The sequence below is a fragment of the Macrosteles quadrilineatus genome, unplaced genomic scaffold (genome assembly GCF_028750875.1).
Source record: "Macrosteles quadrilineatus isolate MER2022 unplaced genomic scaffold, UCM_ALF_1.0 Scaffold_77__1_contigs__length_550361, whole genome shotgun sequence".
NCBI lineage: Eukaryota > Metazoa > Arthropoda > Insecta > Hemiptera > Cicadellidae > Macrosteles > Macrosteles quadrilineatus.
The window spans coordinates 174,598-188,051 of record NW_026542670.1 but is presented as its reverse complement, the minus strand read 5'-3'; the positions used below and the strand labels follow the sequence as shown (position 1 = coordinate 188,051).

The 13,454-nt window shown below is 32.4% G+C and overlaps 2 protein-coding genes across 3 annotated transcripts in view; both read right to left on the bottom strand.

The window, feature by feature from the left end:
• Positions 1 to 779: 779 nt before the first annotated feature.
• Positions 780 to 2,006, bottom strand: LOC128982005 (uncharacterized). The gene has a single exon (XM_054401035.1). The coding sequence runs from the start codon at positions 2,004 to 2,006 to the stop codon at positions 780 to 782; it is 1,227 nt and encodes a 408-aa protein (XP_054257010.1).
• An 8,151-nt stretch (positions 2,007 to 10,157) lies between these two features.
• LOC128982006 (vascular endothelial growth factor receptor 1-like) overlaps positions 10,158 to 13,454 on the bottom strand; it is a 137,284-nt gene continuing 133,987 nt past the window's right edge. For both annotated transcript variants that reach the window (XM_054401039.1, XM_054401038.1), the window contains exons 14-15: positions 13,128 to 13,230; positions 10,158 to 10,452 (exon numbers count right to left, since the gene is read on the bottom strand). In XM_054401039.1, coding sequence (XP_054257014.1) covers positions 10,232 to 10,452; positions 13,128 to 13,230 — 324 coding nt within the window. In that variant the 3' untranslated portion in view covers positions 10,158 to 10,231. The remainder of the gene's footprint in view (positions 10,453 to 13,127; positions 13,231 to 13,454) is intronic.

Sequence of the window (13,454 nt, the reverse complement as noted above, 5' to 3'; positions counted from 1 at the left end):
TGTATTGGTCTTAATTATGAGTACCTAAAATGATTTGGAATATTAACAATAGATAAGGTTTTCATAAGAAAAACTAAACATAAAATTCAAGCACATTTTATTTTTGTCTAAATAGAAAAAACAAATAATGACAAAATATAAACAATATTGTAAACAGTTTTTGTATTGAACTAATATGAAGTAAATTTTGTTTTGCTAAATAAATGCTATTTTGATTTAATTTGAAAGTCCAGGAATAATTTAAAGTTTAAGTATAAAGATAAGAGTTCAAAAACAATAGAATATATATATGGAGGAATTAGCCTGAGAAAGTTACTACAAATAAGTATATATATGTATATATTTTACCTTGAATTGTTAAGTTATATAGCATGGCATTGAAGAAATATAATCTTTATTGTACAATATGAACGATTAAAATGTTAAATATAACTTGGTCTAAATATATTATACACAAAACTTTAGGAACACATTATAAGGTTATGACAAATGTGTTCCTAAACCTTTACGATAAAATAGGTTGAAAAGCTCAAGGTCACTCTTTGAATGCAAAAATTGGGAACGCATTTGTTATGATACAACAAAATATGCGTTCCCGATTTTTGCATACTAAAGGAAAATAAAGAAAATAATAAAAACACGTTAAAACTAAAAACCAATTTACAATGTTACTGTAGCCAATCCCGAAGACCGATCACGAATTAAGTAGTATCGGTGTGGTGTATTCGGGATGGTCATGCCTCTTGGTAATTTAAGGCGGAACCTGTCATTTCCTTCTTTTAAAATGACTTCACCACTGGTGTCATCATTAGAATTTCTAACTTTTTGTTTTTGGGCAACCTATTAATTCTGGTTTTTTTGGCAATAATTTGTGGTGGACGACAGGGTCGAGCAAAGCCTGACGTCCGTGGTTGGCTGGGTAAGATCTTGTTTATCACAACAACACGGGAGGTGCTCGGTGCCGGATCAGATAAGCAAGATTTTTCCTGAGCCTGAGTTTTTACAATAATTGATGGTCTTGATCTTTCAAATGATGGAGGATTTTCTGTGACAGGATTATTATTAACAATTTTAGGTTGGGCGGGTACCATCCTGCTTTTCCCCTTAGTGTGGAGGCTACACACATTGGTATCGGAAAAGCAGGATTTTTCACAGCGCTCACCTTTTTTCACCCCTTTTTGGAAAACATAAGTACATTGAGACTTGATCTTAAATGCTGCTCGTCTTTTTGCCATAAGTTTTTGCATTTTTTCAGAAGGGGTTTTTTGTGAGGGAAGGGATTCTTTTGAGGACTCGGGTTTTGCAAATAGTTTTCTTACAACAGCAGGTGCAGCAGGGAGGGATTTGGGTGGAGGTAATGGAATGGTTATTTCAGGAGAATCTATGTTGGTAATCTGGTTTGAGGATGGATTTAAATTAGGAAGAGTTAGGTTAGGTGTTTGAGGTTTTGGAGATGACTTATCTTTGTTAGGAGATGACTTGTTTTTGAGAGGAGACGGCTTATCTTTGGGAGGAGATGGCTTTTCAGGAGATTTGATAGGGGATAGTAAGGAGACAATCAAGGGAGAAAGTAGCATTGATAGGGGGGACATATTTCTTTGTTTTCGGGGGGATGACGTAGAAGACGAGGATGAGGATGATGAAGACAAGGAGTCAAAAGACGAGGATGAAGAAGAAGAAGACGATGGCGATGATGGAGGCCTAGGTTTCAAAGTGTTGGCAGCAGAAGAAGAAGGTCCAGGCTCTTGAATATTCTTGACGATAGAAGTTGACGATCCAGGCTCTGGAGAAATCTTGGAGACAGGCAGAGGCTTTGAAGTGTTGGCAGCAGCAGAAGGTCCAGAAGAAGTGTTGGCAGCAGCAGAAGAAGGTCCAGGCTCCTGAATCGTCTTGGAGACAGTACATTCTTTCCTTATTTCCCCATTCAATGCCTGGAGAAGTTTGGACCTTTTCACTCCAGCCACCGGCTTCATCGGCTTAGTGGTCTTTCTGAAGCAGGGGTCCATGGCTCTTCTGCAGGCAGGCAACAGAATGATGTTATTAACCAAAATGCTCTCACATATATACCCACTCCAAGTGGTGGGGGATATAGGTATAGGACAGAGTGGGGGAAGTTAGGAGTGTTGTAAAAGGGTGGGGAGTGGGAAATAATTATATCTAATAGGAAGAGTTTGGCTATGGAATGATAAACTATTTTCAAAGATAAAGTTTCAACTAACCAATCATAAAAGTAGGTCAAGGTCATCCTCTATTAAAAAAAAAACCGAAAGCCATGCAAGAAAAATAGTAGTGCAAAGATTCAAACTACCAACACCAAAACACAACTACTGGTGCATAGTATCTACAAGACTATCTACAAGTAAGACTACAACAGTACATGCATGAAGAACCTGAAAATGATTAGACATATAGACAAGATTTGAATAGGGTATGGAGATCTAAGTACAATTGGTTTTCATGCCATTTTGCACTTTAAGGAAACACATAAGGTTTTCTTGCCTCTATGTGTGTTAAGGAAGGATAGAGTTTAACCTGAAAATGATTAGACATATAGACAAGATTTGAATAGGGTATGGAGATCTAAGTACAATTGGTTTTCATGCCATTTTGCACTTTAAGGAAACACATCAGGTTTTCTTGCCTCTATGTGTGTTAAGGAAGGATAGAGTTTAACCTGAAAATGATTAGACATATAGACAAGATTTGAATAGGGTATGGAGATCTAAGTACAATTGGTTTTCATGCCATTTTGCACTTTAAGGAAACACATCAGGTTTTCTTGCCTCTATGTGTGTTAAGGAAGGATAGAGTTTAACCTGAAAATGATTAAACATATATACAAGATTTGAATAGGGTATGGACATCTAAGTACAATTGGTTTTCATGCCATTTTGCACTTTAAGGAAACACATAAGGTTTTCATGCCTCTATGTGTCTTAAGGAAGGATAGAGTTTAACCTGAAAATGATTAGACATATACATTGGAGGTCAACCTGCAAACAAAATAAACAACAAGTTAGTTAACCAGAAAACAAAACAAGTGAATATAGTAATGCAACAACAAGTTAGTTAACCTGAAAGGAAAAAACAAGTAAACATAGCAATTCAACAAAAGATTAGTTATTATTAACCTGAAAAAGAAATGAGCTGATATATGAATGCGGGCCCAACATTGCATAAGTTAGCTCACCGTTCATCACTTGATGTGCAGCTTGCTTGTGCACATGATGTGTACCTGGCAAGAGCACGTGATGAACAGTGAAGTTTGAAAGAACTCCAACTAGTTTTATGCGCTCTGGTGGGGGGCCGGGCTATATGGGGGTGTGGTCTACTCAGCCAATCACAGGACAGGTGGTGTAGTGGGGAGGGCTCACTGGGGGCGTGGTCTACTCAGCCAATCAACGGACAAGTGGTGTAGTGGAAGTCTCGCAATAATGAAGCAAAGGGGGGGGGTGTAACTAACACGTGCAGCTACTAATCATATTTGTATCAATCCAAAACAATATACATGCTTAAAACTGAAGTAAAGTCCATTAAAAGGTATAAGTTGTTCGCTTAAGAATGGTATATAATCAGAGAAACAATTTTCTTCAGGCCTCAAGAACAAGATATTTAATCAATTAAATTACTAACCAAGCTAATTACAATATTAGAATACAACAACATTTAGCAGACACCAATATGTAACCCATGCAATATATTTAATTATACATGTAGATTTCAACTAATATATCACATCATTTCAGCTACGCAAACACAATATGGAACAGAGAATAATTAGACCTACCTATTTCAGTAGAAATCAGGAACACTTGGTGTATAAAGTTAGGCCACGATAACTCTAGAAAAGAAAATGCACATTAAATTTATTAAGTATTGTAACCATTTTATGCGTTTATTTTGAAAAAAAAAATCTTAAGCAAGCTATATTTTAATTTCAAATTATCAGAAGATACATAAAACGGTTTTGTTATTGATTAAAGACCTATGAGATAGTTTGATTATTGTTTTCAAACCATTCCCGATAACAATCAAATAAGGAAATCACTGACAGTATTTTCTATCTTAAACAATCGTATAAGAATCATCTTCATCAAGCTACATTTTAACAAAGTCAAAATTCAAACCTTTGAATGATCACAAAAACAGTTTTATTACTGTCGCAAGAAGGAAAAAGTTATCAGTTATTTTCAATCATATACAATTGCAATTCCCAATAAAAATCAAATAAGAAAATCACTAACATTATTTCCATTATAAACAATCGTATAAGGAAACACCTACATTTTAACAAAGTCAAAAACATATATTAAATTAATCGAAAGATCACAAAAACTGTTTTATTATTTAAAAACCTAGCAGTGTGAAGCGATTCCCAATAAAGCTACATTTTAACAAAGTCGAAATTCAAACCTTTGAATGATCACAAAAACAGTTTTATTACTGTCGCAAGAAGGAAATAGCCATCAGTTATTTTCAATCATATACAATTGCAATTCCCAATAAAAATCAAATAAGAAAATCACTAACATTATTTCCATTATAAACAATCGTATAAGGAAACACCTACATTTTAACAAAGTCAAAAACGTATATTAAATTAATCGAAAGATCACAAAAACTGTTTTATTATTTAAAAACCTAGCAGTGTGAAGCGATTCCCAATAAAGCTACATTTTAACAAAGTCGAATTTCAAACCTTTGAATGATCACAAAAACAGTTTTATTACTGTCGCAAGAAGGAAATAGCTATCAGTTATTTTCAATCATATACAATTGCAATTCACAATAAAAATCAAATAAGAAAATCACTAACATTATATCCATTATAAACAATCGTATAAGGAAACACCTACATTTTAACAAAGTCAAAAATGTAAATTAAACTAATCGAAAGATGACAAAAACTGTTTTATTATTATTTAAAAACCTAGCAGTGTGAAGCGATTCCCAATAAAAATCAAACAAGGAAATCACTAACATTTACTTCCATCTCAAACAACCATATAAGAAAGAAGCAATTTATAATTCATCAAATGATCACAAAAAGCAGATATGTTACGATTTTAGACCTAACAGTATGTGAGGTAATTCTCGATAAAAATCAAATAAGAAAGAGGCAATCTATTCCAGCTATATTTTACTAAAGTCAAAAGACTTAATTTAGAAGTTATCAAATGACCACAAAAAGCAGTTATGTTATGATTTAACACATAACAGGATGAGAGGCTATTCTCAATAAATATCACTAACAGTTTCTTCCATCTTAAAAATTTGAATCAAACTATATCTATATATAAAGCCAAAAGCACCCATAAACTTTTGAGAAAACTAAAAGTCACACCCCCATTATTGAGCGAAGCTCACTTTCCCTCACTTTGTAACTTCTTTATAAGAGCATCAGAATGTAATGGCTTGACCAATTAATATGAAATTTGGCCAACAGCTAAACAATACTGAGTACAATGTTTTGGTAAAAAATATTTGCGAATTTCCTTCTGGATTTTATTTTACGGGTCACGCAATTTCGCTTGTTGTTTTAATGTAAGTTGAAATAAAAATTATATTGGGTTTATGACATATGGGTTTATCTCATTTCATTTAAATAAGATAAACATATATTAATTGTTTGTAACTGTTTTGTTTACATTTCAATGTTTACTTTCATCCTAGGTTAAAGTTGGAATGTAACAGTTTATCAATGGAAGTAACAGTTTTGCTATATTTGTTTGTTGCTCAAAGTCCCAACGTAATATTGGTCGTCGCACCAATAATGCAAATATTGTAAGAGAGTGGTGTCGTGAACAAAAAGAACCAGATGAAGCTGATAATGATAGGCAGATAGCTAATCAATTCCAACATGAATTAGATGCACTAAAATTTTACACTTTGGACTAACTGTCATCAGCAACGACTAACAGCTTCAAATCAATTACCAATTTGTTCCCGTTGTCGTTCAAATGCAACGTAATTCACGGCGTTAAATAATATGGATGTGTCAAGTGCCCCGAACGAATTAACTGACCTGGCGATTGTAGAACAAATTTTGATTGCACGAGTACATCCTGCTATGCACATTTACAAAGTACAAGCAAATGGTCAGGATAGCCGGTTTCACTACAAAGGTACAGTATGAACTATCAGATAAATTTGTCATTCTTTAGAACTTAAATAATATCGGGCAAACAAACGGTGCATCTGTTGAAAGGGAACATATTGTAGGGTGTTAGCTGCTTTAGCCATTGACAATCTTTAAATAATGCTTCGCTCATTTATGCGTCTAAAGTGTAACGGCAGACCACCTTAGTATTAGCGGGAAGTCTCAAATCAAAGAAATAAAATTACCCAAACTTAAATTACGCAACACAGGCTATCAGTTAGGCAACAGTTTTCTTTAATTCTCAATGCTGTAAAAACTTTGTTGTAACATGTTAACCCAAATTGAAGCAGATCGTTTAGCATTCATTGGAAGTTATCAGTTAAAACTGAGAGCAAAAAAAAATAATGTAGGCAAACCTTTTACAACACAAAAAGAGATATTTAAAATTATTTTCTAACAAGTGTTTAAACAACTCTAAGATATAGCTAGAATTACTCAAATTGAAGCACGGGTTCTCTAGTACTAATATAATAATAGTTATAAATATATGCCACAAGAAAGATTAATTGCCTGTATGAATAAAATCTATTACAAAATATGAGACATACATTAAATGATTAAGCAATCTTAATTCAACTGTCTCATATTGAAAAACTACTAATTTAATATATATAGAAATTTTCGTAAAACCACAAGCTCAACAACAGAACTCAAAATATTTTCCATACAAATAGCTTTATGTATTTAAGGTCTAAAACAGTAAGAACTAATATATTAAGAGAGTATAATTACCTGTATCAGAAAAATCCCCAAATCACAATATGTAGATGTGGAATATGTAGAACTAGAAACACTTGAACTTAAAAAATCGGCAAATATAATCAAAACGCTCGAAATTAAATAAAGCAACAAGATAATTGGTAATTAATGTTCACAGACTACAGTATTCGAGGAATAGGTTCACTAGCAAAGACAAGTGAATACTGGTTAGTTGACGCTGCAGACAGACCTTGAAGATTATGCAGTGACAATAAAAGTGCAACGCTACTTACCTATAAGATGCAAATAATTGCAGAACTGCATAAAGTGTCTAGATGCTACATTCCAAACAGAACTCAATATATCAATTATTCAATCCAAGTAGGCTGTTCACATTGTTCAAGCCAACACAGACAGGATGTCTACCTAAAGTCGTGCCTACAGGATGGAGCAAGTTACGTGACGCGCATGCGTACGTGCACATGTTTTCCTCCCGTCTTAGGTCAGACAATATTAAGACTGAAACCTATTACCCAAACTTCTATAAACACTATATAAGTGTTAACAGTGCGAATTACCAGTCATTTGACTATTACCAATCACTAGGTGAACATGTCCTCTGGAAATGCTCCTTCTATTCAAGAAAACAAAATATCTTCGACAACGGACAACAATATATCTCCATTAACAGATAACTCAAATAGTAATCAAGGACAAAACACAGTAGACATAACTATGTTAATAATACAAAATCCCAAAGTTACCAGCACAACATATTTTTTAAATCAGGCGTTTGAAGAACTCATGCGGCAGCTAGTAGATGGATAGATCAAAAATGAAAATATACTACAATATTTTACCTATAAGTACAGAATATTTTTAAAACACATTCAGACGTCCTTGACCTAATAACAATACCATCTACAACATCTGTGATCACACACATCACCAGAGTACATGCCCAGCCCTGACTACGATACTCCCCATCTCTAGATACTCACCTAATCACATTAATTATGACGTCATGTGATAATAACCGTCCTTCCCTCTACTGCCATTCCATTAATGTAAAGCAAATATATCATTGACTTTTGATACTGCAAGGAGACAATTCATTTACATGAACCATTGAGTACCAAACGTACCGTTGAGTTTGGATACTGCAAGTTGACAATTATTTTACGTAAACCAATTGCAGCATTGAGTTTGGATACTAAAAGTAGACATTTACGAGAAACAGATGAAGCATCGACTTTGGATGCTGCAAGTATGCATCCCATTTACGTTAACTAGATGGAGCATTGACTTTGGAAAGTATTGGATGAATATGCTTGCTCCACTCAATATTGCAAGCAGACAACTGCATTGTACACCTAGTTATAAGTTGATAGAACAACATTTGTGTTACATTAATACAACCTATTAACACTTGCAACACAATTTTGGATAGTTATAATTAACATTTTGCAACAAAATGATGTCTTCTTATCACAAGAGATGCTCTTAATTTATTTAAATTAAGTAATTTAAATTATTTTAAATTTGATGCTACAAAGTTAAAAAATTTAAACAATCAGAACTTACTGTCAAATGAATTTTGATTTCACAGTTCCACATAGCTGGTTCAACCATGATCGAATATTAGAACAGAAACTGTATGGATCATAAACATAAATTAATTATGTCACTCGCCCGAATGTAAATATATATTTAACATTAAATATACATTTAAAATTTAATATATTTAACATTTAATAATATATTTAACATTACTTAAATGGAACTGTCAAACCATGTTAATATCATTAGTACAGGATTCTTTAAGTTACGTCATTTGTTTATGTTTATGATCTATACTGAGTCTGTTCTAATATTTGTGAAAAGTTGTAATAATAAATTATACATGGATATAGGAAATAATTGAGATTCTATAATCATTGCTGTATCAACTCTTATCTTGAGAATTATTTGAAAACGTTTTTATTAGCTCGCTTTCTTGACCGGTACAAATGTTGCAATGAATTTTATACTAACTTCCCGATGAGCTAGAGACTTGAAACTTGAAACATAGTTCACAAATGGAAGACAATGCAATATTATAACATTTAATTTTCATATTTCCCTTGGGCTACGCCCCTTGGGCTTGTATTTATTAACTTGCTTTCTTGCAAATGTTGATACTGTACTTCCCGATGAGCTAGAGACTTGAAACCTGAAACATAGCTCACAAATGGATGACAATTGAAAATGCAATATTATATCATTTAAATTTCATATTTCCCTTGGGCTACACCCCTTTGGCTTTCAAATTTTCCATGTTTACATTTTGTAAGAATGTAAATAATATATCAATTAATTTAAGTCAGCTGTAAATACTTAAATTTAACCGAACATTCTCCCAAACACACATTTGCAACAAACATTTGCTCCCAAGAGATTCTTTATACAATAAAACATTTCAAAATAATGATAAACAATCTGATTGCAGATATAAAGGTGTTTGTTAATAATGTCAATTGTTATTTATTTAGTATTCTATAAAGTAAACAATAAGTTAAATAGATTGATATATTTATAGTTAGTAGGTAGGCCATTCATTCAATCTAATACATAATTATATGAAAAGAAACTCAAATAAACCTTAGATTTCCCACATGCCTCTTCCTTGATCTGATATACTTGCTTAAAATAGATTTAACATCCACACACATTACAAACTAAAAAGTAGAAAATAATTTATAAATAAAAACCTTTTTTTCTAAACAAAACGTTTTTAAACTCACTAAAAAGTAGAAAATAATTTATAAAAATGTGGAGAGGTTGTAAAAATTAACACGAAAAACGTGGGGTGCATGCAATTGATAATAATACATTAGTTCAATAGGTGAAGGTAATTGTAAATTATCTATTGCATGCACCCCACGTTTTTTGTTTTAAATCTTACAAGTATTTATACTCTCCACATTTTTATAAATTATTTTCTACTTTTTAGTGCGTTTAAAAACGTTTTGTTTTAAAAAAGGTTTTTATTAATAAATTATTTTCCGTTCGAGTTTTAGTTTGCGACATTGTGTTCTACTAACTAAGACCTTGAATTTGATACCAAACTTGACCTATGCTGCTATTTAAGAATTGTATATGACTCCTCGTGGGCCCTTGAGGGATAAAATAGTAATAATACCTTAAAAAGAGTAGACAAATTACTTTACTATAATGCTAAAAAATATATTACACCGTTCCGTTCAATCACACTATATACTATTTATAGGGGGGAGAAAGTAAAAGTTGTATTATCACGTTATTATACATTCTCTTTATTTTTATGGGAATTAAAAAAATACCAATAACAATTGCTGTATAGGAGTTAACTTTTCAGGTGTCGGTTTTTCTTTGTTCACATACAAAACTATGTCTAATAATACAATCAGAGTTAAAAAATCCATGATGAGGGTCAGCTGCCAAGCAATTGTAATTACTGCCTGTAGGCTCACCAGCCCTCCAAAGGAGTACAACTGGTAGTCCAGTAGATATCCATAGGAAATTCGGATACTTGCCAAAGTCATGACCACCAATCCATACACCTTCATCTGCATCTGTCAACATAAACGATATTATATCCTAAGGTGGAATAAAATATACGGTATAAGCAAACTAACACACAATTTCCCCATTAGCTTGACATAAAAATTGTGAGGAAGTCTAGCTACAGTGTTTCATACTATACCTTTTGACCGACTTGGAAATTGATATGTGACTACTAATTCATAGTATCTCTAGGAGGTTGTTTTTAGAAATATGTGGTGTTTTGAAAAATACGAGAAGATAAAACGAGATCGTCCACAAAAAACACAACATTTTTATAAAACGAAATCACGTACTTGATTTACAGGTTATTAAAAAAATATATAAATGTCTATGAATATCGTTTCTCCAGTGGTATGTCTTTAGTGGTTTGGGGCCCTATTTCTGAGAATTTGAATCAGCTGACTAAAATGCCAAAAGATTTAGCGGTGGGGCACACGGGAGGGACTAAGGCTAACATATCTTGTAGTGCCAGCGTTCGCCGCTAGAACTGCTAAGTTGAAATAATTTAAATTAATTGTTTTTTTAGTTATAAAATTAACTTTTTAATTATAAAATATTGTTTTAAAATTATAAAATAAATTTTTAATTTTTAAAATTAAACAGTCATAACATAACCTAACCAACCAGACTTGCTGATAATATAAAAACTATATAAGATAAAAATCTAATTAATAATTACTTATAAAATTAATTTTAAAATGTAGTATTATAAAATTAAACTGTCATAACCTAACCTAACCAACCAAACTTGCTGATATGAAAAATTTGTTGACAAAAAGTCAGTGCTACCAGCGGGATTCGAACCCGGGACCTCCTGCACATCAATCCGAAACGCTACCAACTATGCCACGAACGCCGCTGAAATCACATCGTTTCGTAACGGTAATCGTGTCGCCTCAAGAGAAGACATTACCCTCTAGAGATATGACGTCACTACACCTTTAGCCTTAGTCCCTTCCGTGTGCCCATTCCAAAGACTTAGGACCTACGTTGTGTACACTTTGGTAACAATAAATAATATATTATAGGCCTGTATTTTGCGTAAAATACCCCACCGCAGCAAACCTGCAGACTAAGCAAATTTCCATTTACCTGATTGGATTTCAAATAAAATGTATTTAAATAACATTAGGTTTAACAAGTACCTAGGTATGATGCTTCAGGGAGGGTAATAATGTGTTTTTTTTTTAGTAACATATGAATAGCTTAGTATAAAATAAATAAATTTGACAATTGTCATCAAAATATGTATCCGTAAACAAGCAAACAACAACAGTTTACCTATTCTCCAAAAGAATAGCATAGGAATTTTAAATTTACAATTTTTTGAATTTTCTCCGTAACCTATAACCGTACAAAAACACTTCAATACACCAAATTATTTGTTTTTGTAAGCTCTTTAAAGTTGTTTCAAGATAAATTGGAAAATTTTATGTTTTGGAAGGAAAAACGAGAAAACCCAGTTTTTACCCCATAAACCCCCACAAAACCCTGTTTTCATAGTCCGATCATGATGGTTCGCGAACTAATCTAAATTTATCCCCCCCTACATCCTAAAACCAAATTTCATCAAAATCCAACGAAAAAACTCATTCATATATAACAATTTGAACGAATAGTGTTTTTGGCCTTTAGGGACATTAAAATTTTAAAGTATATCGGTCCCCGCTCCAGTTCTTACTGTGCCACCTACGGTAATAGCTACTCACCAACAGGGAAATTTGCTAAAATAAAACGCGAGCATCAACCGAAAATACTTCAGAATAGTTTTGGAATAAGAAATAATAACAATACCCATTTTCAGGTTAGTTGAAAAAAATATGTTTTAGCAACTAGATAAAATTAGGTTGCCTGAAAAAAGTTACTTTAATGACAATTTATCTTGTTAAAATTATTAAAAATGGAACATGATCCTTATTCATGTTTGACTTCTTCTTGTTCTTCTTATTCTTCTTCCACTTTTCTTCTTCTTCTTCAACTTCTTATTCTTTTACTTCTTCTTCTTTTTCTTCTCCTTAAGTGTTCAGCATTCGATAAGTTTTTGAGGCCAAAGAGAAAGCAACAATATATTGAGGACAATAATAATGTTGAACAGTAATTAATAATGTTGGGGGAACAATAATGTTAAAGGGGAATATATTTTGATTCAAACTTGTAATGCGAATATAGGCCCAGGGCCATTATAATTTATAAATGGATTAAATTTATTGGTTTTTAAATTAATAAAAACCAAGTTAAATGTACAAACTAGATTATAATTATTACAAAATAAAATTGAAAATACCTCAAATTCTAACAATCTTTGTAAACTAAAACAATCTCCTATATAAAATATATCGCGATTCAATGAGTTTATTTCAGAATTGATGATCAGTCCACATACCAAATTTAACCAAAATCTGGCCACAACAGGTGTAGTCTGTAGTTATGAAGCTACAGATGCACATACCACTTTGAAAAGGAATTTTTTTGTGCATGAGGTATACTAAGGTTATATAGTGCAGTAAGTATTCATAGAATACAATTTTCATAAACTATGCATAACACATTTATACAATGTAGAGTACGAGTATAAGGGGAGGAAAAAATTAAGTTTTCACAATTGGATAGATATTTATACTGTAGATATTAAATGTCATGTTTGTTCAATCATTTAATGTAATGTGTTTAAAAATCTACTTACTGCCAAAAGTTTCAACTAAACTGTTCCACTCGTCATCATTTTCGATTGTCGCTAGTTTCATTCCGTGATCAATGCAGTGTCTAAGAGCGTCCCACCATTGTTTCTGTAACACATAAATGGACATTCACCTACTTACTGGTTGGTTAGCTTCAAAATATTGTCTTGTATTTTCTCAAATCATACTTAATCTTAAAGACTTACATTGTAAATAAAGAAATTTTATGAATACAACTCTGCCCAATTTACGTCTTGAAAGTAATTACGGTGCAATTACAAATCCAGAACATATTACTTCCTATTTTGCAAATTGCTGTGTGTTATACAGTT

Bases quoted from the DNA above. Each gene is read 5' to 3' on its own strand.
- LOC128982005 (XM_054401035.1), bottom strand. From the start codon at position 2,006: ATGGACCCCTGCTTCAGAAAGACCACTAAGCCGATGAAGCCGGTGGCT.